Source organism: Talpa occidentalis, unplaced genomic scaffold, assembly GCF_014898055.3.
Source record: "Talpa occidentalis isolate TD23 unplaced genomic scaffold, MPIMG_talOcc4v2.1 talOcc4.9, whole genome shotgun sequence".
In the NCBI taxonomy this organism is placed as follows: Eukaryota; Metazoa; Chordata; class Mammalia; order Eulipotyphla; family Talpidae; genus Talpa; species Talpa occidentalis.
In genome coordinates, this window is record NW_023605305.1 from 54065084 (window position 1) to 54088521 (window position 23438).

A 23438-nucleotide genomic window follows, 5' to 3' on the forward strand; every position below is an offset into this window, starting at 1 on the left:
GTGGTCTGCTGGGCATCCAACCTGTGTGGGTTCTGGAACACAATATGAATCATCCCTCTGCTGAGAAACAGAAATCTAAAGCAGATTTAAATATAATCTGATATATATGACAGAAGTGTGTACATTGTACTATGTAGGGAACTGGGGAAGGGACACGCAGCACAATATGGGTTCCATGAAAAGCCTGTAAATTGTGATTAGTCAGTGCCTTGGATACCCCAAATATTTTATTAAATTTTAATAGAATGTCAGTCCACAAAATCAAGATTCCTTAAGTGCTTCCAAGTGTATATTTTACCATAAGGCTATTAATAAGACAGAACAAAATGGCAGAACTTTGTGGGACCACTATAATGCTTTCATTGTTCTTTTTCCTATCCATGACCCTCTCCAAGTCCCTTAACCTTTTCAGGGAGGAAGGAGGAAAATACAAGTATGAAACTGCTTGACCTAAGTGGTACTGGCAAGAGAAAGAAGTCCTATAGCTGTAGCAAAGCTCTTGGGCTAGATCAGGCCACTCATCTGTCCCTCTCAGCTCTAGGTTTAGAGAGGCTTTGCCTAACCAATTACTTAAAAGACATACCTCTATTCTCTATCACGCGTGCTGTTTGTGCACTTACCATTGTTGTTTGCTAATAATTTGACTCTGGTCTTGTATATTTTCTCTAAACTGTGAACATAATGGAATCAAGAACTGAGTTTGTTTTGTTCAACAATGTTTAGTGCAAAGTAGGAATTTGATAGTAATTGAATGAATGCATGAATGACAGTTTATGAGGTAGGAAGTATGGTCTTCACTGCTGTATTGAAGTACTAAGGCCATATTGGTGGTGAATGGATTTTAACACAGGATAGTCTGACATAAAATCACATACTCCATACCGGATGGTCTCACTCATAGCAGGAATTTAGAACACCTAAATAAGGGACCAGGAAAAAGACTAATTACAATAAAGTAAAAATTAAAATCAACAAACAACTATAAACCAGAGACACAATGGGGGGGGGCGCGCGGGGAGGAGAAGGGATTAGGATCAAAATAAGGGGGGTGGGAATTGTATAATTGTATGGGGAATATAACCAAGATAAAAATGCATACATTGTGCAAAAATGAAAAATGAGGAAAAAAATACATAAAACATAAAAAAAAAATAAATGAAAAATTTAAAATTAAAATAAAAAATTTCATATTCCTTTCCACATTGCAAAAAAACGACATCATGCTGTTTTCCTATTTCCTGCCTCGGATAATTCAATTGTTTCCTATTTCCTACATCATTAAATCTTAACTTCTCTGACTTTTCAATACCCTTTATAATATGGCTAGTTAGATCAGTTGTGCATTAAAAAAATAATGCACAAATACATTATTGGATAAAGAAAATGTTACTTATATCCATACATGAAAATGACTTGCTGGTTGATTATTGTCAATATGTTTAATATGAGAAAACTGTGATCTGACCTTTAGACAGTCCAATGTAAAAGGTGCAGAGAATGTAAATATAATTTCTAGAACAGTCAGAAGGGGTAGGTCTAAGTGATGGTGAATGCAAGATTTCTGAGACCATAATGGCTGGAACTCTCAGAGTAACTGAAAACAAAACAGCAATACTATTTCATCCATGCTTTAGAGGATTGGGTCTGAACAAAAACCACATAACTATATAAGCAAAATGGAACCAGGAAGAATCAAGTGGAAACAAAGGAATAGGAAAACAACATATTTCTACTTATATTTGCTATGGATGTATAGATGCTTAGATGCATACATTAATGTTATCTCATTTAAACCTCAAGGCAAGGTGATTAGCATCACTATAAGGCATTACAAAAGATGATAAAAAATAGTTGACACTTCATCAGAATTAATTAGGTCATGATATATATGATTATGTGGTTTTGGAAGGAAGATGTGGCAGAATGTTTTAATTGTTCAAAACTATTTGAAGTATTTTCTCATACTATCTGGTTCTTCCCAATAGATAGCTCTTCCTGTAAGAGAATAATTCTTCCTGCCTCAGTGATGCTAACTTAAGTCATGGATCATTTAGCTAATGGCATTAAACCAAGAGAAGCTTCAAGAACCGGTATGTTCTTTCACTAGTGCTCTTTGCCTTCTGTGACAAACTCAAAACATGGCACAATTTTCTTTGTGAAACAAGGAGAAGGCAGAGCAGAGACCCAGTCAACATGTAATGGTAATGAAAAGTGAATTTGTTTGTAATTGCTAAGGTTTGGGAGTTGTGTATTATCAAAATGGTAAAAGTTGTATAAGAAGAAGCAAATGAAAGTGTCTCTAATCCTAGGAAAGCTTACAAATGAAAAATTAAAATCATGAAGAAAACCACTTTACATCTCCATAATTTTTTGGTTTAATGTAGGACAAATTTACAAATGATATTTAAAGTTTTTATAGTACTCAAAAGAATTTGACATTATTAAGGGCTAAAGGGCATGTGAATCCAAACAAAATGAGAAAAAAATTGTTGAGTTGTGAGGTTTAGTTGAGATATTTAGAAATTTACTTAGTTAATTAACAACAGCATTCTGGCACTTGAGAGCTTGAAATTTATTAAATTTACACATTTAATTGATTAGTGTTACAACAGTATTTTAAGTTCTTGGGAGGTTTTGCTTGTTATACAAGGGCTGAAGTATCTAATAAAGCAGATAAAATGTATTAGTTTTATGAGTAAAAATAAATTTAAAAAAATTTTAACAAAGTTTTGAATAATAAAGTTTTAACATGATTGTTAAAACTCTGGACTTGCAAATAGAATAATATTTGCATGTTCAGTTTTAAAAACTAGCTTCCAGTTAAAACATTTTATTTTCATAAAAATGAATTAAAAACTGCCATTAGTTATACAGTCTTTGCTGTGCACAAAAGTCATCCTAATAACATTCAAAACACAATACAGCAAAAGTCACTATGAAATACTAATCTTATTTTACAGATGAGGAAAAGGAGGCTCAAAGAAACAAAGTTTCCCAAAGCTACATTAATGATAACTTACTCAAATTAGTAGTTCTATAATTTGCAAAATGGCTTTCAAATATTTCATAACATATTTTATTCTCTTTTTTGTCTTTAAAGTGTTAATGTATACTTATTTATGTTTTTTTTAATTATCAAATATAGTCTAAATAATGGTAGATATTTGTATATTGGAAGAAAATTCTCAGGTTTATTTTTCTTTTGAAAAAATTTTGCTTCCCATAATGGACAAATTAATCCTTAAGATGAGATGAGAAGGCTTCCTTGTCCTGAGTTCGATCTCCAGCCAGGGACCTAACCCACATCTATATTTTTATGTTCATCATCTCTTTTATGAAGTATTTTTATGTTTGTTAAAGGTTAGCCTCAAGATAAAGTTAATATGTGTGAACATATACTTTATATACCTGCTACATATGCACATATAGGCATACATACATATTTACGTAATTTGGGGAATTGGAAGCAACAAGTGTGTTACGTATTGGAGCAGTCCTATAGATCAGAAATTTAAAGTAATTCTTAAAAATGATATGTAGATCTGTAGCTAGTTATAAAGAGCTAAAGTATGTCATCATTGCATAAGCTAGCTAACAGTATAATTTAATATAAAAAATAACATCCTCATTTCTCATAGTTCCATTATCTTGCATAAAATTATTAAATGATATAGCATTTTATTGTTTTAGAGTAAATGAAATCTAGGGAATGTAAAGATTTATCTAAAACAATGTGATACAGAAATTAAAAAATGAAACAAAGTAAAACAAGCTTTATTCATCTTTGTCTTGAAGAATTTAGGTGAAATTCATATGAAAGTTTTGGTGTTTTCTTCTCAGACATTTCTGGAATCTTTTGAGTAACTGAAAGTTAGAATATATGCAGATGGGTTAGTGAGCCAGGGAACACCACCTAATGACCTTTGCTTAATGATGGTGGACATAATACATAAGATCAGAAATATAAGTTGTGTCTATGCAACAAACATTTCAATTGATACTGGGAGAGGAAAACATGTCTAGATAATGGCTAGTCATAAAACTGTTCATCCTTTCTTGTCACTGATTTTTCTTAAAGCACAAAAAATCATTATGGCTATTAAGTGCATATTATACTATGTTTAGAATACTGTCTACACTTTACATATCAAAAATATTCATCTCAGTAATAAGTTTCCCAAGGGCTTTAATTATATTTTCAATCAAAAATCATTTTTGCATACTTTAAAAATTTTAAGGTTACCTCTATGACACACTCCTAATTATATCCTTCAGTATGTATTGTGGTTCTTAAATTTGGTAAATACAACCTTTGCTTCAAGAATTTGAATGAATTTTTAAGTTCCTTTTCTCTTTACCCAATTAATTCTATAAGAAATTAGCTAAGAGTTTGATCAAGAGGGGGAAAAGTCTGAAAGGCAAAAAGCCTTGAAAAAGCTCAGAAGTCATTTTGCAGTTGCTGTTGCAGGAATGATGTTTTACCATGGATTATCCCTGGTAATACCATCTAGTCAAAGTATTATTAATAACAAGATGCCAGTGAAAATGTTGCTGATCACAAAAACTGTCAGGTTTACTGTCATCAGCAGTGCTTGGCTCCAAAAGAGAATAATAATAACTGATGCACTTTATGATAAATTCTGTCTTGCCTGACAGGGAGCTGATAGGCATGTGGCATGTCAGCTGCTATAGGTGAAAGCACGTTCTTGATTAAACATGGTGTACAATGACCCATGGGCAGAGAGGTAACATTATTCAACCTTTGGGCTGCAGCCAAATGACACACCAAGTCACATATATTTTCATTTTTTAAATTAAAAAGGAAGTATTTAGCTTTGGTCTTTATGACAGGGTGTTTAAACTCATGAAAAATAAACTAACATGCCTGTTTTTTTGACATCTGTTATTAAAAATAGCAAATGAACTTACAAGCCTAATTTAGAAATTACTGATGCAAAGAGTTACTGCACTTTTTTATCTAAATATTCAAAATGTGTTAAATGTAATTTTTTCTTTGGCTTATACAGTACTGAACCAACCATTTAAAAATGTTTGGGGGCCTCCCCTGGTGGTGCAGCGGTTGAGCGCTGGGCTGCGAAGCTGTCCGAAGCCTCTGCAGCACCGGTTCTATCCCCGGCCGCCAGCGAGGGTCCCACATGGCTTGACAGACCTCTCCTGCTGCGCCCGCTGCTCCCCTCAGCAGTGTATTTTGTCAGTCTGCCTGTTTTGTTCCCTGCTGTGGCTCTGGTGAATTCTCTCACCCTCCTGCACTTCTGACTGTACCCAGTGCTTGTATAAATAAATAAATAAATCTTTAAAAAAAAATCCTTGGGGCCTCCCTAGTGGCGCAGTGGTTGAGTGCTGGGTTGTGAAGCTGCCCGCAGCCTCTGCAGGGCCGGTTCCATCCCCGGCTGCTCCCCGGCCACCTGAGGAGGGTCCCACATGGCTTTACAGACCTCTCCTGCCTCGCCCCCTGCTCCCCTCAGCAGTGTATTTTGTCAGTCTGTCTGTTCTGCTCCCCGCTCTGGCTCTGGTGAATTCTCTCACCCTCCCGCGCTTCTGACTGTACCCAGTGCTTGTATAAATAAATAAATAAATAAATAAATAAATAAATAAATAAATAAATCTTAAAAAAAAAAAATCCTCTACATACAAATTTAAAAATAAATTAAGTCCAGTGTTTCTAAAATATCATCCTCTGATTTAACAGTTAAGCTTTCTTTAACTCAATAAAGTCAAAGAATCTTCTAAAGGGACAAGAACAATGTCTTTGGGAACTATTATAGGTACACTTATGTAAAAATATATATATATGTATATATATAAAACAGCTTCATGTGGATCAGAGTTTAAACTGTGTATGGGTCCATCAGTAGATTCCCAGGAAAGTGAATTCAGAAACACATGCCTTTAGCTTGCTATTAGTTTCACAACTGTCCCATTCATTTACTGAGCGATAAATTGCAAAAATTGAATTGTATTGTATTTTTTAATGAAGAAGTCTTCTGCTACTCATTCATTCATTTCACATATTCATTCATTCACTCATTCATTCATCCAATAAATAAGTATTTGCTAAGCATCTCCATTGCTGGGCTCTCCGAGGCACTGGGCTTGGCATTGTGAAGCAGCTGTAACAGAGGCTCTATCTCCACAGAGCTAAGAGTCTAGTGAAGCAAAATTCACAGCATGACATTTTATTAATATTATTTATGTTCCTTGGGGGTATTTTATACTAACTTTATTTCAATGAATCTGAAATATTTAAAATGAATTGGCTTTCTGATTAATATGTTATTGCACTTTTAGTATACTTCTGAGTTCCTATCAACATCTAATTTGAAAATTTAGAGAGGAAGTTCCTTGAGACTTTGTCTATATCTTTTAACCACCATCTAAGCCACAAGTGCAATTTTATTTAATTTAATTAGAAAGTAATTTGAGCCTAATGAAAATTACTTGTGGTTTCGAAGTTGTAGTTGCAACTAGTCCGAAGTGAGTAGCACCAGAGGTTAATAATGAAAGGGAGCCACAAAGGGCATGTGGAGGATCATGGGATTCAAAGTAAAGTGCACATCTGGTCAGGGGGGTGGGGCGGGTGGTAGTCAACAAAGATTCCTTTTTTTGGGAATGGCCTCCATACACAAAGTAACATAACCCTGGTCTTCAGTGATAGAAGACGAATGGTCATTCATTCTCAGTCAGTTGGGCTTGTCAAATTCCCTCTCTGGTGAGAAATAAAACTTGAAGCAGAGATAGAGTTATTTTGAATCTCTGAGACTGAATCACATTAATGGTGGCACTTGAGAGAGACTAGCCATGAATTACCTCCTGCTGAGTTGTCTGAAATTTTCAAGGTCCCAATTCTTTTATTCCTCTTTTGCTTCTCTCCTCCCCCTTGGCTTCAGTGAGGGGTTGGATGTGTTGCCAAGTTCTTAGATAATTTTTTTGCAGGGGCTGGCATTACTGTTCTATGAAGTAGTGGAACCAGCCTCACGGAGGTGGAAGTCACTCATGGACTCGTTGTTTTACTCTGGTTTCACAACCAACGCTGTGGGGGCAGGACATGAAGGTGCCAAGTAAATGTGGGTTTCTGCTAGGCAAGAAGAACTGGATGTACTCACAAATACAACATGATATTCAAATTCAGACTTCAATAGAGCTGCAAGATGTGTGACAAGTGATATTTGAAAATCAGATCAATGTATGCAGAAATGACAAAGAAATAATAATAGCAAATAATTATATAGTGTTTATATATGCTAGGGATTGTTCTAAGAGCTTTATTTTTTTCACTAAATTAATCCTCATCATTGACTTCCATGAATAAATTGAGGCAGAGAGAGATTAAATAACTGGCCTCTGTGTGTCTCATTCCCAGTGAGGAGTAAAAGGCATGACTCACTCAAATACAGGCAATCTGGCTTTGGATCTATGCTCTAGATGTCTCCCACTGGTTCTATGCTAGTTAAGTTTAAGATCTGCAATTTTTTGGATCCCCCAGTCAAATCAATAACCAAAAAGGGATAAGTATGTTGATAGAGATGAATTTCTGGCTTAGCCAGAAAGAAAAAGAAAAATACAGGATGGTTTCACTTACAGGAGCAATGTAGAGGATTCAAATAAGAGATCAGGGGGAAGAAAGTAATTATAATAAAGTAAAAATCAAAATCAACAAGCAACTATAAACCAGAGACATTAAAAATCAAAATCAACAAGCAACTATAAACCAGAGACATTCTGCAGGCGGGGAGAAGGGTGTAGGATAAAAACAGTGGTGGGAAGATCAGAAGGGACTATGGTGATAGTACATGGGTGAATTGGTGGTGAGAATTTCACGAGATGAGAAAGCATACATTGTACAAAAGTGAAAAACGATGTAAAAAATATATAAAGTTTTAAAAAATTAAAAAAGAAAGAGATGAATTTGTGAAGGGATTTCACCTCAAAAATCTATTGCTTCAGTATGAATATTGTTCCCACCCAAGGGTAGAGGTAAGGATCATCATTTTGATTTTGTTGAGAGAGGCATTGATAGAACCCTTCAGAGAGCATGCAATAAATTCCCTGCAGTTGAAGACATGGAAGAATGGTGCCTGATTTGCATGAGGAATGAATGAAGTGCCCCGGTTATGGGAGACTGCAAGTAGGATCTGTATGCAAACCTGAAGTTGGTCTGAGTAATGTATGAATGAGTGTTCCTGACCATCACAAGTAGACCCCAAAGAAGAGACAACTCATGTGAGATGATTTCTGGTTCTGTACAATACCACTTGCCTTGTTAATAGACATATCTCCCTTCTTAGGATTCTATGCTTTTTCCCTCAGTTTCAACGTGCTTGCCCCATTCTTTGTTTACCATGGATTGTGGTAAGAAATCCAATTAATAGGTTCTGAGGAACAACTGGGTTTAAATGTGGTGCTCAGACCCTTCTCCTCCATGCCCTTTGCACTCTCTTGGGGGGCACACTGATTCTGCCCTCCCAGGGTTTCCGTTGTATAGCAGTAAGCCCCTTAGGCTGAGATAGGTTAATTCTTAGGAAAATTAGTTAATTCTTAGGAAAATTACTGTAGCCATAATCCAATGCCAATTTTATCAGTAGTAAACATAGACAATTGGCAGATTTTAGTGATCCAAATAACACCTGGAGATGCTTTCCATGGAAGCAGGGCATGTTGTTATGGGTTTTTAGTTTTAGCAAGCAAGCCATGTAGGATTTGATTTGGGCTAGTGTTCACACTAGCTTTATTCCCAAACTGGTTGTTTTTGTATGGACAGAACTGTCTATTAACAAAGTATTGGCCCTGCTGACCTTAGTGGATGCTTGCTATAATGCTGAGTTATTGCTATTTGACCTTGAGCTTTGGACTAGTCACACAAGCACTGTCCAAGCCCTTATAATTCATAGGACACTCATTATAGATGTTCCCATTTAACAGGGATGGATTTGATTAACAAAGAAATGAAAAAATAATAAGAAGCCCTTACTACGAAGAGAATCTGCCCTTTCTGAGACAGAATTGAAAAAGTCATTGAAATTATTGTATAACTAAAGGCTATGAAAAGAAATTATAAAACCTGTGTTTAGAATACTTGGCCTTTAAAACTTGCGCTTGCACAGAGTATCCAGAAGTAATTGGGGTGATGTGAAAAGAAGCATGCTTCAGTTTTATTATCAGAACAGAAGCAATAGAAAAATAAAAACAAAATGAAGAAAATCTGGCTGATTACTTTGGAGGAATAGAGAGATTTCCATAGGAGAATTATTAAGATTTTATGGGCTAGATTCACAAACATAAAATGAAATGGGATCTCAGAGGTTGAGAGAAACAAATAATCAAAGGAAGTAGATATACCCAATTCTGACTAATCTAAGAGAGGCAAGTAGAAAAGCTGAACATGTTTCCATGGTACCAAGTCAAGCAATTGTGACTGGAGCCTAAAGAAATCTAAACAGGGCAGAGAGATGTAATTTCAGAGAACAATCTGGAATGAATCCCTGAATACTGAGAATGTGGCTTTTTAAAGCTATATGTAGAGTCCAGAGTGATAAGTGGACACTACAACTTGAAGAATGGAGATACTATACCAAGGGTCCAGAAAATTGGAGCAAATTTAAAGGTAGAAAACAGTAAACCAACAAAAACATTTAATTTGTGGTTTTATTCTATTTTTAAAATTATATTTTACTGAGGTAATGTTGGTTTACAACATGTATATGATTTAGGGATATAGATTCACATTCCTTCAGAGGTATGATAGCTATCTTACCCAAAGCTATATTCAGATTCAACACAATCCCTATCTAAGTTTCATTATTCAAAAATACAGAACAAACATATATGTACACACATACACTGTGGACTCCTGAATGATGTAGAATAGAGGAGGATGGGGGGGCTAACACCCTACACAGTAATAATTCACACATAACTTTTGACTCCTCCCCCACAATGTAACTACAGGCTATTGCCTACTGTTGACTAGAAACCTTACTGATAACATAGACGATATACTAATACATATTTTATATGCTACATGAGTTATAGACTGTATTCTTATAGAAAAGTAAACTAGACAAAATATTAAGAAAATCATAAGGAAGAGAAAATACAGCTACAGTTCTGTACTGTATTTGTTGATACTGTAAGTGCATGTCATCTGTTTATAAGATGAATTATAAACATCAGTACATATCAGAATGTGCATCAAAATTGTCTAGTACAATACAAAATGCTCTAGATGTCACATATATTACTAACACTAGATATCAAAAAGAAAAGATAATGTGAAAAAGAAATTCATGTTTATTTATAGGCATAAGATACATGTGTTGATAATACTCATTGGAAAAAAATTCCTGTATAAGTGGTCCAGTGCAGTTCACACCCCTATAGTTGAAGGATCAACTGGAAATGCAATTGGTTCTGTTTTTCTCAAGAACCCTAATTGTAAACATCCACTTAAATTTGAGTTTCAGATGAGTAACAAATAATTTCTAACATGTGTCCTAAAATTGTATAGACATACATTACAAAACCATTTGTTGCTTATCAAATTTAACCAGGTGTCTAATATTTTATCTGGCAATCTTATCCTAAAAACATTAGAAAAACAGAGGGAGATAAAAACACCATGTGCCTATTTCACTTCTGGAAAAAGACATAGCACAAATAATTTCTACTCAAGTTCTGCGTGAAACAGTCACAATGTTGAAGAAAGCAAGTTTCTTGAAAGAGAAAAGAGTTAGCCTCCTCGTGTCCCTAGAGGCACAGATTTCTCAAGTAACAACAGGTGCTTTTGATAAGAAACATGCTAAGGTTAATTCTCCAGATGAAACAAATCAGAATAAAAGCAGTTGTATGGATCTAAGAAATTCCACAGCTATGCACTTGGCCGTTAGGTCTCCAGGACCAGACACCTGCTCACCAGATTTTGTAGAAGCTATCCCGACAGACAGAGTCACATTCAGACTGCTATTGGTACTCAAAGGTACTCAAACAAATTTTAAAGGTTTGAAAATAGTGCATTGCAAAGTAAGAAAATGGAAACAAACTTTGATGAGCAGGATGTTCAGTTACAGGTTTCTCAACTTGCAAAAAGGCTAAGGGGTCTTAACAGCCTCTCTGAGTGAGGCCATGGTGTGTATAGGTGACTATTCCTCCACATTAGGCCAAAATTAACCTCTGGATTTGAGAATTTTCCCAACAGAATTTAAATGCACAGGTCATGGATTAGAGATGATCAGGATACTGGTGTGGATAACTTCTTCACCTCTTGCATATAAGTCATCCTTTGTATGAGTCCTGTTTGAGTGTCCCTACTTGGAACTGCCCTCAAATCTCTTTCTACTATTAAAACCCTGAAACTTTGCTCTATTTTTTCACAACGTGAATCACTCTCTAATGAATTTTTAGCATTTATTTAGCATAGCATTTTTTCCCCCAACTAGAACATAACTGTTAAAAATGGGAATGTTTGCCATATTTTTTGTTTTTAAATTTTTGCTCACACTGTATCACAAGCTCCTAGAACATGGAGAGGCAAACAGCAGGCACTTGATCAGTATTTGTTGAAAAAATGAATGTAATTTAATCATATTGCAGAAAGAAGTCTTGATAATCATGCAAGTCATTATTTGGAACAAGTGGAATGAAGTGTCAAGAATCTATTTTAAAGTGGTTTTACTCTGCTACTCTTATATTCCCCCTGTGAACCCAGATGGGTCTGTGAAATAGTAGTGGTTCATATCTTGGTAGAGGCTATTTTAATAAATTCTTCTCTAGTTGTATAAGGGTTTAATGTTTAAATTTTTGGCTTAAGAGACAAAAATTCTAGAAAACACTGCAAATGGAGATTCTTTTTATCCACTCATCTTTTTCTGTGTGAGAAGATTTTCCTAACACTCACACCCTCTTATCTCATTCCTAAGTCCTGTGAAGAAGTAGAGTGATTTTCCTGAATTATAAATTTTGAAGGAGAACTAGAGATATGTAGTCCAGTTCCTACCTCAATTTTTCTTTGGGATGGAGGCTTTTCAGGAAAGACAGTCTACATTGATCTGTTTCCCAATGCTGTAAATTTTGCAGGAGGAATTTCCCACATGAAGAGACCTGTGGCTTTTCTGCATTCCTGTGGCTAAGTAAACAAGTATCATAGATCTAGATTGTAGTATGAAGTAGCCTATTGTTGCCAAACATTTCACTTATACTCTCCAGTCTAGCTTTTAAAAGTAATAAAGTCGATGCTTGATCTCTATCTGACATCTTGTCAATATTACAATTGGTTTCAAAATTGTTTTAGAATACAGAGATTATTTATTGGTTGCCTTTTAAACTTCATGGTCATGGCATGAATCAAGTTGTATCATTTACAATTCATTCCTCTTTTTTTTGGTAATTCCTCTTTTTTTTTTATTAGAGTAATGACTATCAAATGTGTTTAATGCTAGTGACAGATGAATTAGATGTGTCTGCCTGACCTTATCCCAATGGGGAGGAAATAGACAAGCAAGCAATAGAATAAAATACTATAATATCAGTACTGCAATAACAATCTGTGTTTCAGGGACAGAACCACTGTCTTCCTCCCAAGGAGGGAAAAAGCTTTCATGAGGGAAGGACGAATTAGCAGAGTATTAACTGAAATGAGAGGAAGGATGCATAAATGGCTGAAATTTCATTTCAAAATTTCTTCACCAGATAATAAAATCAACTCTTAGCAAAAATATGTAGCAAGTGAAATTTATTTTTCAATACCTTCACCTATAATCAGCTTTCTGACTTTATCTCTCATTTCCTAAGCACGCAAAGATCTTATGTTTGATTCCTTTCAACTATAAAGGTCAGTGACCTAAAATCATATCTATGTTAAAAAGTCTTTTGATTTGTCTGGAGTTACTCAGAGGAATTTGTGTTTAGAAGAAGTCCAGTGCAGGTTCAAGCCCTAACACACATAAATGACTGGCTAAGCCAGCATTATTAGGAAAATAAGTGCTAGTGGTTCTTATCTAAAATTGCATCCTAAATATAATCTTGGGAGGAATCAGGTAACAGGGGTAAACAAGGCAACTTTCTTAAATCCATGGACCTTCCAGAGAAGAATTTAAGATGTATTTTTTGTAAATAATTTGCCTGAATTTCTATTATTATATTGAATGGGAAAACCATTTGAAATATGTCAACTCTGTACTAAGTTTGCACGAGACTGGTTTCATTTTTTAATAGGTCTAAGAACGTAATTTAATCTCCTTTTACTCTTATGTTTACATCATGCTAATATAGTCTATTATATTGTTAATTTCAGGTATGCTGATAAAGTTCAATGTATGGAATTTCAATTTTGGTCATTGTACTGTATATAATCACAGATTAGGATATTAACAAAAAACAATATTTGGTAAGACTTTCTGGCCAATGAAAAATCACTGGAGTAAGCACTTTTGGAATCAAAGTTAGGTTTTTATCCCAGCTTTGACACTAACTATATAAGTGCCATCACATTAACTAATTCCATATCTGAGATCCTAAAGACTCATCTATAAAATGTGATTGATAATTATTCAAGGTTAAATGAAAATGGACTGGGCCAAGACTGGAAGGGAGATGCAAGGGAACTGGATTTCATTCCAAACTAGAAGGGAAGTGAATTTTTAAGAAAGTTAAAGGAGAAACTGAAGATAATGGCAACACAAATTTCTTACAACTGCAGGACTTAGAGAAGAACAAAAGGGCACTGAGTTATATAGAGGGGTCTGGAAATTACTTTAATATCATTGCCCAGATTCCCTAGTACCTTGTTCCTATTTCTAACCCTAAAATATTTTGGGATAACTGAGTATATAGAGACAAATATACACTAAAGCAATAGCATGGGGCATACTGTTGAATAACCTTATCTAGTCTATTATCCCAGGTTAGTGGCAAATACATTATCTTAAATTACTTTTAAAAATAAACCAGCTCTTGAAAGTGATTGATTCAGCATAACAGACTTAAGTCAAAGAGTGCCTACCATTCTCCTTCCATACAGTAGCAGTACAGAATACAGAAGTAGCACAATTTAGATGCTTCAAATGATAAGGGAGGTCTTCTAGAATAAAATGAAGCCCAGGAAAATATAGTGAATCTTCCTCTCCGTAGTGACAGTTTTGCACATGTGCAAGCTCTATAGCTACATAGTATGGTGCTAGCAGCCAGAGGAGTTCATCAAATTTTCATAGTAGATAGGAAATCTCCTCCAGTTGCCTAAGTCCCTGACCAAGTTAGTGAAATAAAATGAGCACCATGCCATCAATATCATAGTTTAATCATCGAGACGTGGTTTGAAATAGGAAACTGATAAACAACAAAAGTATCTTGAGACCCAGCACAGACCTGAAATGACATCCACGAGAAGCGTGGCCTCAGGATCTTTGAAACTAATGTGCCCTCATGTCTTACATTGTACTTAATGTTCCCTACTTCCTTATTCTTTTTACCATAAATCATTAAAAGCTTGACTGGTTTTAAATCTTTGGTTCATTGACACATATTTATTATTCAATTCTTAACAAGGATGGTTTATCAGCTTTCTGAAGGAGAAAACTAAAATGGCAAACAGAATGTCAAAAGAAGGGGGAGCTAAAAAGCAAGAACATGCATAGCAAAAGTGACAGCTGAGATTTGATATGAAGAAAAGCATAGATATAATTGTATTAACACACTTGACAATAATGGGAGTTCATAAATCTGTCCTCGAATCATCAGGAAAATGTTAAATCATGTTCAATGAATTCTAATATAAAGGCAGGAATGTGTCTAATCATTATGATTTTTACCAAACGAGTTAATATTAGAACAGTTTGACATTTGAAAAGGAAGCATTCAATTACTTGAAAGCAAAATAATCTTATGTGTTATAGCCTGGTAATAAATAGATTATTTATATTAAGGGATAGCATAGTATTACTGGCATAATTGTTATTAATAATTTGAATTCCAGATAGTAAAATAAAGAAAAAACTTCAATAAATTTGACTTATTTTTCAGAAACTCAATATACTGGCTTTGTGGAATTTCAGTTTCCACAGTATTGACTCAAGTTAATTTTGAGGAAAAATTATACCTTCATAATATTTCTCTACATGAAAACAATAGTGTTTTTGTTTTTATTTTATTTTTTATTTATTTATTTATTTATTTTTTTAATTTTCTAGAGGCATGTCTTATTTATTTATTTATTATTTGTTTGTTTGTTTTTGGTTTATACATGCACTGGGTACAGTCAGAAGCGCGGGAGGGTGAGAGAATTCACCAGAGCCAGAGCAGGGAGCAGAGCAGGCAGAAAGACCGAAGTACACTGCTGAGGGGAGCAGCGGGTGGCAGGGGAGGTCTGCCCGCCATGTGGGACCCTCCTCCGGTGGCCGGGGAGCAGCCGGGGATCGAACCGGCGCCGCAGAGGCCGTGGGTAGCTTCGCAACCCAGCGCTCAACCGCTGCGCCACCGGGGAGGCCCGTGTTTTTTGTTTTTAAACAGACTACAATCAACGGCTCTCCTGCCTGCCTGTGACTATGTGGTCTTTTCACAAACTTCACTTTGCAAAACAGCAGCAGCAGCTCTCTGCCCACTTGTGTCTATTCAGGTGTTCTTCTGTCGTTCTCCTTTTCCTAATAAACATGTCATTTTAAAAATGTAAAAATAAAGACTACAATCACACCTATGCCATCAAGAATTTCTTAGCTATTGAACACTAAATTGTAAAAAGAAGACATTATTGCAAAGTTGTTGAAACAAAGTTTACAAAAATATCAATTTGTAAAAAAACAAATTGAGGTGACAATCATTTATAATTGGAATATCCTCTTGATCAACTGAAATAAATATAGTCACTTTAAGTAGTGTTAGCATGATATATCTTTTTCCATCTTTTTATAGTTAATCTTCTCTGTCTACTTTTTCAGGCCATTTTGTTTTATAGGGAACATATATTGTCTTCCTTTTTACTTTTTTATTTTTTTAAGGTTTATTTATTTATGCATACAAGAACTGGGGTACAGGCCAGAGGTGTGGGGGTGGGCGAGAGGATTTATGTCTTCCTTTTTACTTTTTTATTTTTTTAAGGTTTATTTATTTATGCATACAAGAACTGGGGTACAGGCCAGAGGTGTGGGGGTGGGCGAGAGGATTTACCAGAGACAGAGTGGGGAACAGAACAGGCAGACTGATTGAAATACACTGCTGAGGGGAGCAGCGGGCGAGTCAGGAGAGGTCTGCTGCACCATGTGGGTATCTCCCTGGCTGGGGATCAAACTCGTGCTGCAGTGGCTGTGAATAGCTTCATATGTTGTGTCTTAACCCCTTGAGCCACCAGGGAGGCCCTGTCTTCCTTTTTAAACTAGTCTGACTAGCTCTTCAGACTAGTCTGACTACTTCTATTGAAGTATTTATACGATTTATACTTGAGGTAATTACCTATATGTTAAAGTATGTCTGCCATTTTATTATTTGTTTTCTATTCCTCTGTTTCCTTGGTCCTATATTTCTTTTTTCCTTGCCTTCCTGTGGATTACTTATATATATTTCTAGTTCAATTTTGGTGAATTTATAGTACTACTTGGGTATATCACTGTATACTTAGTGGGGTTATTCTAGATAACCATAAAATACTTATATAACTTATCAAAGCCTACCATGTTTAATGTTATACCACTTCAAGTAAAACAGAGAAATCTTACTTTAATATAAGTCTCTTTACCCTCCTGATTTTATAATGCACTTGTCTTAACTTTTTCTTCTATACACATTGTGAACCATAATAGGTACTGTATATTTGCTTTAATTGAAATATGAGATAAAAGAAAGTTTATGCTTAGTTCTGTTTTTATCCATTCTATTGTTCATCTGAAGTTGAAACATTCTTTGTATTGTGTGTTGGGTATTTACCGGGTGGAGTCTTTGCAGAGATGATGATCTATGAACAGATTCAAAAAATACCAAGGAGGTGAAAATAAGAGGCTTTGAATTTATATTGGACTAAGGAGAAAAAGTAGAAACTATGAAATATCATTCCTAGTCTCTGTCTTTTGAACCAGGATGGTTAAGAACATCTAACACTCAGACAAAAACATCACAAGAAGTTCAGGTTCTGAGGGAAAGATACAGATTTGGTGAGTTTGAGGCGCTCAAAAGATCTAAGAGATTGTGTCTAATAGACATTTAAATATCATACTGAGGTCTTGTGCAGAGGTATCAATTTATGAGTCTTCTGATTATAGGAATAAGTAGCATTTTTGGTGCAATAAGATTGTCTAAGGGGAGAGTATATTTGGAAAGAAGACATCACTCTTCAGAAATTATAATATGTAATGACTAGAAATAGAAAGTGAGTATGCCCAAAAATAACTGGAGGGATTGAGGAAAACCAGGAGAGTATATTATGGTAACCAAAGCACTTGAGGTTTTTCAAAAGGGGGAAATGATCAACAGTGTTGATTCCAGTTAGGAAGTACACTGAAAAAAGGCCTGATGGGTTTAGCAACTGGTAGACAGAATTCTAAGATGCCCCTTGAACATTGCATCTCCAAGTGCTCAAGCTTTGTATAATCCTCTCCTCCTGGTTGGACAAAGGGTCTGTGACTTGTTTCTAGCCAATAGCATATGGAAAAAGGAAAGTTGTGATTAAGTTCCAGAATCAGATGATCTTTAGATAATCAAATGTGAGATGATCTTGGGTGAGTGTGGTTTAATCAGGTGAAAAAACTAAATGTGACCCTAAGGAGAAGGAGCTCCTTGCTGGCTTAATGAAATAATGCAGCCATATTGAGAAAATATGTACACAAGCAACTGCAGGAGGCTTCTAAAACCTATAGGTGGCCTCTGGATAGAAGTCAACAAAAGGCAAGGTTATAATGCATGAGTGTTGTTTTAAGCCAGTAAATTTTTGGTAATTTGTTACATAGCAATAAAAAGTTGATACAGTAGCATAAAGGTATTATTGTGGTCTGAATGAGATCCTTTACAGTAAAGTGACTGGGTAGAATGTAGGCTGTAGAGGTTTGGAAGAATGATTAGAAGGACATTCCACTGTATGCAGTTGGAAGGCATACATATAACTCTTTAGAGAGGTTTTCCCAGAAACAACAAAAATTGAGCTCTAAATAAAATGGGGCTGTGGTTTTCAGAGCAAGTTTTACTTTTGTTTTTTATTGGGAAGTAACTTAAGCATACTTAAAAGTCTGTCTTTTAAAATAATCAATGTATTTTTATTTGAAGTTGCATGGCTATGCTGGATGCAGCTTAGTTAGATATAATTCATATAAGATAATTGGTTATGGACTACATCTGATGAACCTAATGTTGATCTTCAGATTGAAAATGTGAAAGATTATGAAAGAAAGCAGTATAAAATATGCTATTTAGCAAAACTTTCCCATAGGTAGTATCTCCAAAATGAAAGAGGGTTCTCCTTGCATATGGAGGACCTGTAGTCTTAGCCAAGTCCACTATGCCTTTCAATTTTTCAATTAAGGGAAGCCACTACTACTTGGCTTTCTATGATGGTTTTCTGAGGTGGCAGCTTTCCACACGAGTCAACCAGTAAGAATTGCTCTTGATCCTTTATATTGAATTTGTGAAATTACAGAAAAGAATTATGTCATTGTGTGAGACAAACAAAGACTATCTAACATGAATTGCTAACTAAAAGTGCTGCAAAAAATATTCAGCTTTATGTCATTTCTTCACAACCTGTTCTTTACTATGCATTATTGTTTCTAAATATAATGGTGATAATTTCTGTATAGTTTCATTTCTGTCATCAGAAACACACTATATTATCCTCAAATAATTTGATATAAGAATACCAATAGTAGCGAGTTAATGTGAGAAAAAAGAAAGACAACTTATGTCCTAAGTTCTGTACCAAGTACTTAATAGAAATGTCTCTTGATTATCAAAACAACCCTACAAGGTGGGCTTCATCATCATCCTCATTTTCAAGATAAGTTAACACAATATTATATTGTAAAAAGTAATACCCAGGTTACTGAAGCTGGTCACATTGTATCATCTAAGAGACCCCTTTTCTGTGCTCTAAAGTTAATGTCTTAATTAACTAGTAGGCTATGCAGCTTCCATCCTGAAAAGAGGATTCTTTCTTCAGGAATTAACACTGATCTGCAACAGGCCAAGATGAACTTTTCATTATAATAACAAGGGATAATTAAGATCTCTGCGGATGACAATAACAACTTAGAGGTTTCTCATTACATATGCTCAATATCATATTCAATCTAGCTGCGCTCTTATACCAATACTTCAAAAATTGCTCCTACTGCCACAATGCCATTGAGGATCTGCCTGCTATAATACAAACAACAGTTATATTACGTACCTTATGTCATACAACAGAAAGATTTTATCAACCTTTGTCTTTTATATCAATGATGTTTTATATCATCTGTAGCCAGTGACACAGGGATCTTGACTTAGGCTTAGGTTTTCAACTTGGGCTTGTAAGGCTTCTTCAGAAATAATAGATTACTGCAATCTACCCTCAGAGGTTTTGATTCAGTAGATACGAGTTACAGTCCTAAAATCTGCATTTCTACCAAGTTCCCAGCATTGTTATTGCTGCTCTGTGTCTCACACTTTGAGAACCTCTGGCTAAGACAAGTGTTTAAAACTTTTTTTCCTTTAAAGAATCTGGTAAATACTTTTGTCCTTGTGGGTCATGTAGTGGCTGTCACCACTACTAAACTCTTCCATTGTGGTATGAAAGTAGATACACACACTACAAAATAATTAGGAGATGGCCATATATCAATAAAAGTTTACAGAAACAGGTGGTAGGCTGGCTTTGGTCAGTGCATACTGTAGTAGGGCAATCTCTGGATTAGACCAAATCTGTACAGGAAGACTGGAAAGTCACTTTGTATACATTAAATCATTAAATAGCAACTCTGTGAAAATTAGCTATAGTTTTCTCCACAAAATTCTCTTCTACATTTTAAATAAAACCCTCAGAACTATTTCAGAGAGTAAGTGGTTTGTGTTAAATTAACATTGAGGAAAAACCCCAAAGCTTTCTTATGATCAATAAAAAAGCAATACCTTTAAGCACAAGTCCAGATCTTATAGCTTTTGTTTTAAGATACTTATGAACTCTTATCTTTATTTTAGTTTTACTTGGATACTGTTTCTAGAGTTAGAAATTATAAATTTGCCAAATAAAAAAGGACACTATATCCAATGACATAGATGCTAAACCAATCTGGTTATCTACTGACTTTATAATCAAATGAAATAAAATAAAAATGTTCTTCTTGCCTCAGGTATAAACCAACATTATGTATTTGGTCTTTATCCACATCAGTGTATTAAAAATGGGAATATCATCTTAAAAGTCTACTAAATTGTAGATGCCAGTGAACCTATTCCATTAGCTCTATTCTTATAAAATGTAAGTTCCTGTAAAAAGGCCATAATTCAGATAAATATTTACCATAATGGAAGTGATTTGGTTCCTTGAAAATAATTATATGCAAATACATGAGGGAAACCGGCCTTACGGGTCATCTTACAAACTTAAAATGAAAGTATTGTGTCAAATATCTCCGATAATGCTATAGAAGTATTAAAACAAAATTCCTACAGACAGCTTCGTATTTTAATGTCTAATAAATTTGAAGATGAACTAAATGACTATATGGCAGGATATATGATATCCATCTTTCCAAATATTTCCCTAAGTTTTATTAAATCAAATGTTTTACTTAACCAACAGGTTTCTATGTACCACAAGGTATTTGTTCTTTAGACAAATGAAGGGCTTTTCAAAGAACCCTCAGTGTAAGAAAAATATTGAAAGCGCATTTTTATCAAATGAAATTAGAAAATGTTGATTTTAAACCATTTAAAACAAACTTTAAATTTTTTCAGTTTAACATCAGGAACCCTCAAAAACATTAATGTTCATTGCATAAATACTTAAGAAAGACATGCTATATTGTGCAAATTTTTCCAATTTCATTTGAACATGGAATCCAATTACCAGAAGAGAATCTTGACATACCAGAGGAACACTTAAGAACTCAGTGTTCTTAGTGCCCAAATCCAGGTACTATGCAGGATTTTGTTTTTAAGATACAAATTAATTTGATTCAGCAAATATTTATTATTTGATAATCACACATCAAAAATTGAGTCTTAATATGCTACTCACCAAAATTTATTTAAAGCACAGTTATCCTATAAACATACTTACACTCTTCTTCAGGCCTCTTCCGAAACGCTGCACGAACTTCTTTACAAGGACTTCTCTGATATTGTGGGGGATTCCGTCCCCTTATTAGGTTCTCCATTCTGTAAGAGGGAAAAAAATATTATTTTAAACTCAAAATCTTGATTAATTTTGACAAATTAAATGTTATAAATCAAGAGTCAGTAATTCAAGTACCTACAGAGGTTTGGTAGTTAACACCATTATGCATATCTGGCAAGGAGTAAGACAGTAGGGAATGGCAGGGTGTGTGGTAAACTGAAACATGCTTGATTTTTCTAAAGCAATACAATTTTAAAAATGCAAGGGAAAAAAATGTAAAAACACCATGTGGACAAAGTTCCACAAATGTATATTCACCATTTAGAAATTATTATGTACAGAATGTTTGTACATTTAGTTTCCATAGATAATCTTCAGGGTGAAACTTCAGAGACAATCTTGGAAGATAAATTTCATCCCTGTCACCCATACACAATCTTCATATGCTGAGGCCCTAACTTCCACTGTGATCATATTTGCAAGTAGACCTATTGGGAGGTTGTGGAGTTGGAGGGACTTCTATGGCTAGTGGCACAGAGAATTATGTTTCCTATGTTTCAATGAGAAATTGGGAACAGACAATACACAACAAGTAATATTAAAATGGTGTGAATATGACATAAATAAGCTTTTGTACTGAACAGTAACATAAGACTATTTCTATGGCAAGCTACCACTGGTTCTTAGAAACACTTCCTGAAATCAACTCACTTCATACTTTCTGAAATCCACTCACGTAGGAGCTCCTTTAAGTGCATGTGTGAGTGTGTGTTTGTGTGTATTTATAGCCCATGTCTGTGTATACAAAGTATAAGAAAATGTTTTCAATGATAACTTAAACTTGAGTTTCACTTTAAGTTCATATCAAATGAGAAAAAGATTTATATCTCCCGAGGTTCCTTGAGACATAGGAAACCAAGTGAAACCAAGACATAATTTGCTTTAAGATTACATATGAGGGAGGAGGAAAAATTTGTCTTCTAGGACTGTCCCTGAAGTTTCACCCTGAGGATTAGCCACGGAAACTAAGTTATACGAAATTTTCTAGTTTGTGACTTTTGAATTAATTCAATGCACAATTTTGATTACATGTTTCAGCAAGTACATGAATTTCCATTATGAATTCATAACAAATTTAAGTGAACTTATAATTAGTCACCAGTATTTGGAAGCTCAAGATAATAAAGTACATCATACATAATCTGCACATGTATGTAACATTGTCATATAATTTTAAAACCAACTGTATTGATGAGGAATGACAAGTTATCCTGATTGGTAATTTGTAAGCCACTCTCTTGAATATGTTATTATTTTTCCCTTTTTTATATTTATGACTATCGTGGAGTATGTGAAAAAAACAAAAGTGGTCTATTTGGTTTCCATGTAAATATGTTTGTGAGTGCTCCAAAAAACTGATACACAAGTTATAAAGTATTTTGAGCTTTAAGAAAGAAAGTTTCATTTATAAGGTTGCTATTGAAAACAAAAATTCAAGGAATTTATGGGTGCCAGGAATCATGATACCCAAAGGTTTCATTCTGGGAATACTCACAAGTGGATATGCAAGAGATTAAGCAGTGTTAGCAATGCTGAATGGTTGTTCTGAAAGCAGATTCTCTGGGCTCAAAATACCATTCTGTCTCTTAAAGAATTATTTTAGAGAAAGATAACTTTGTGACAATTTTTTCATCAGTAAAGAGGGATAACATTAGCTGCCTCATAGGATCCATATGTAGATTAAAATTGTGAAGATTAAACAATTTTTATACATGTAAAAGGCTTTACATTGTGTCTGTCAGGAAAAAAACCCCAGCAATTGTAGCTATTACTAATCATAATTATCCTAAATAATTATCCTAAATTATATTACATTATATGCAAAAATTTTAAAGATCCAGTATGTTAAGAAAAATATAAAAGTTTGCTTTTATTTAATAAAAAAAGAGCAGATGGGTAGCTGAGATATAAAAAAATTCTGGTTAAACAAATGCTATGGTTCTCACAAAAACAAAACATCCATACATATGAATTGCCAATTTTTGGAAATGAGGAACTTAATAAAGTATTTTACTTAGTAAGATTCAAGCAATTATTATATGATAATCTATTAACATGAGTAAAGTGAGTTGTTACC

At 34.6% G+C, this 23438-nt stretch overlaps 1 protein-coding gene across 17 annotated transcripts in view; it reads right to left on the bottom strand.

Annotated features, from left to right (window-relative positions):
- The window catches only part of LRRC7 (leucine rich repeat containing 7), a 433981-nt gene that overhangs the window by 317163 nt on the left and 93380 nt on the right, over positions 1–23438 (bottom strand). For 14 of the 17 annotated variants that reach the window (XM_037499532.2, XM_037499531.2, XM_037499527.2 and 11 more), the window contains exon 2: positions 21245–21342. In XM_037499532.2, coding sequence (XP_037355429.1) covers positions 21245–21341 — 97 coding nt within the window. In that variant the 5' untranslated portion in view covers position 21342. Of the gene's footprint in view, positions 1–21244; positions 21349–23438 lie in introns of those variants that run through there. The other 3 variants (XM_054691286.1, XM_037499528.2, XM_054691292.1) reach the window with 2 other exon arrangements.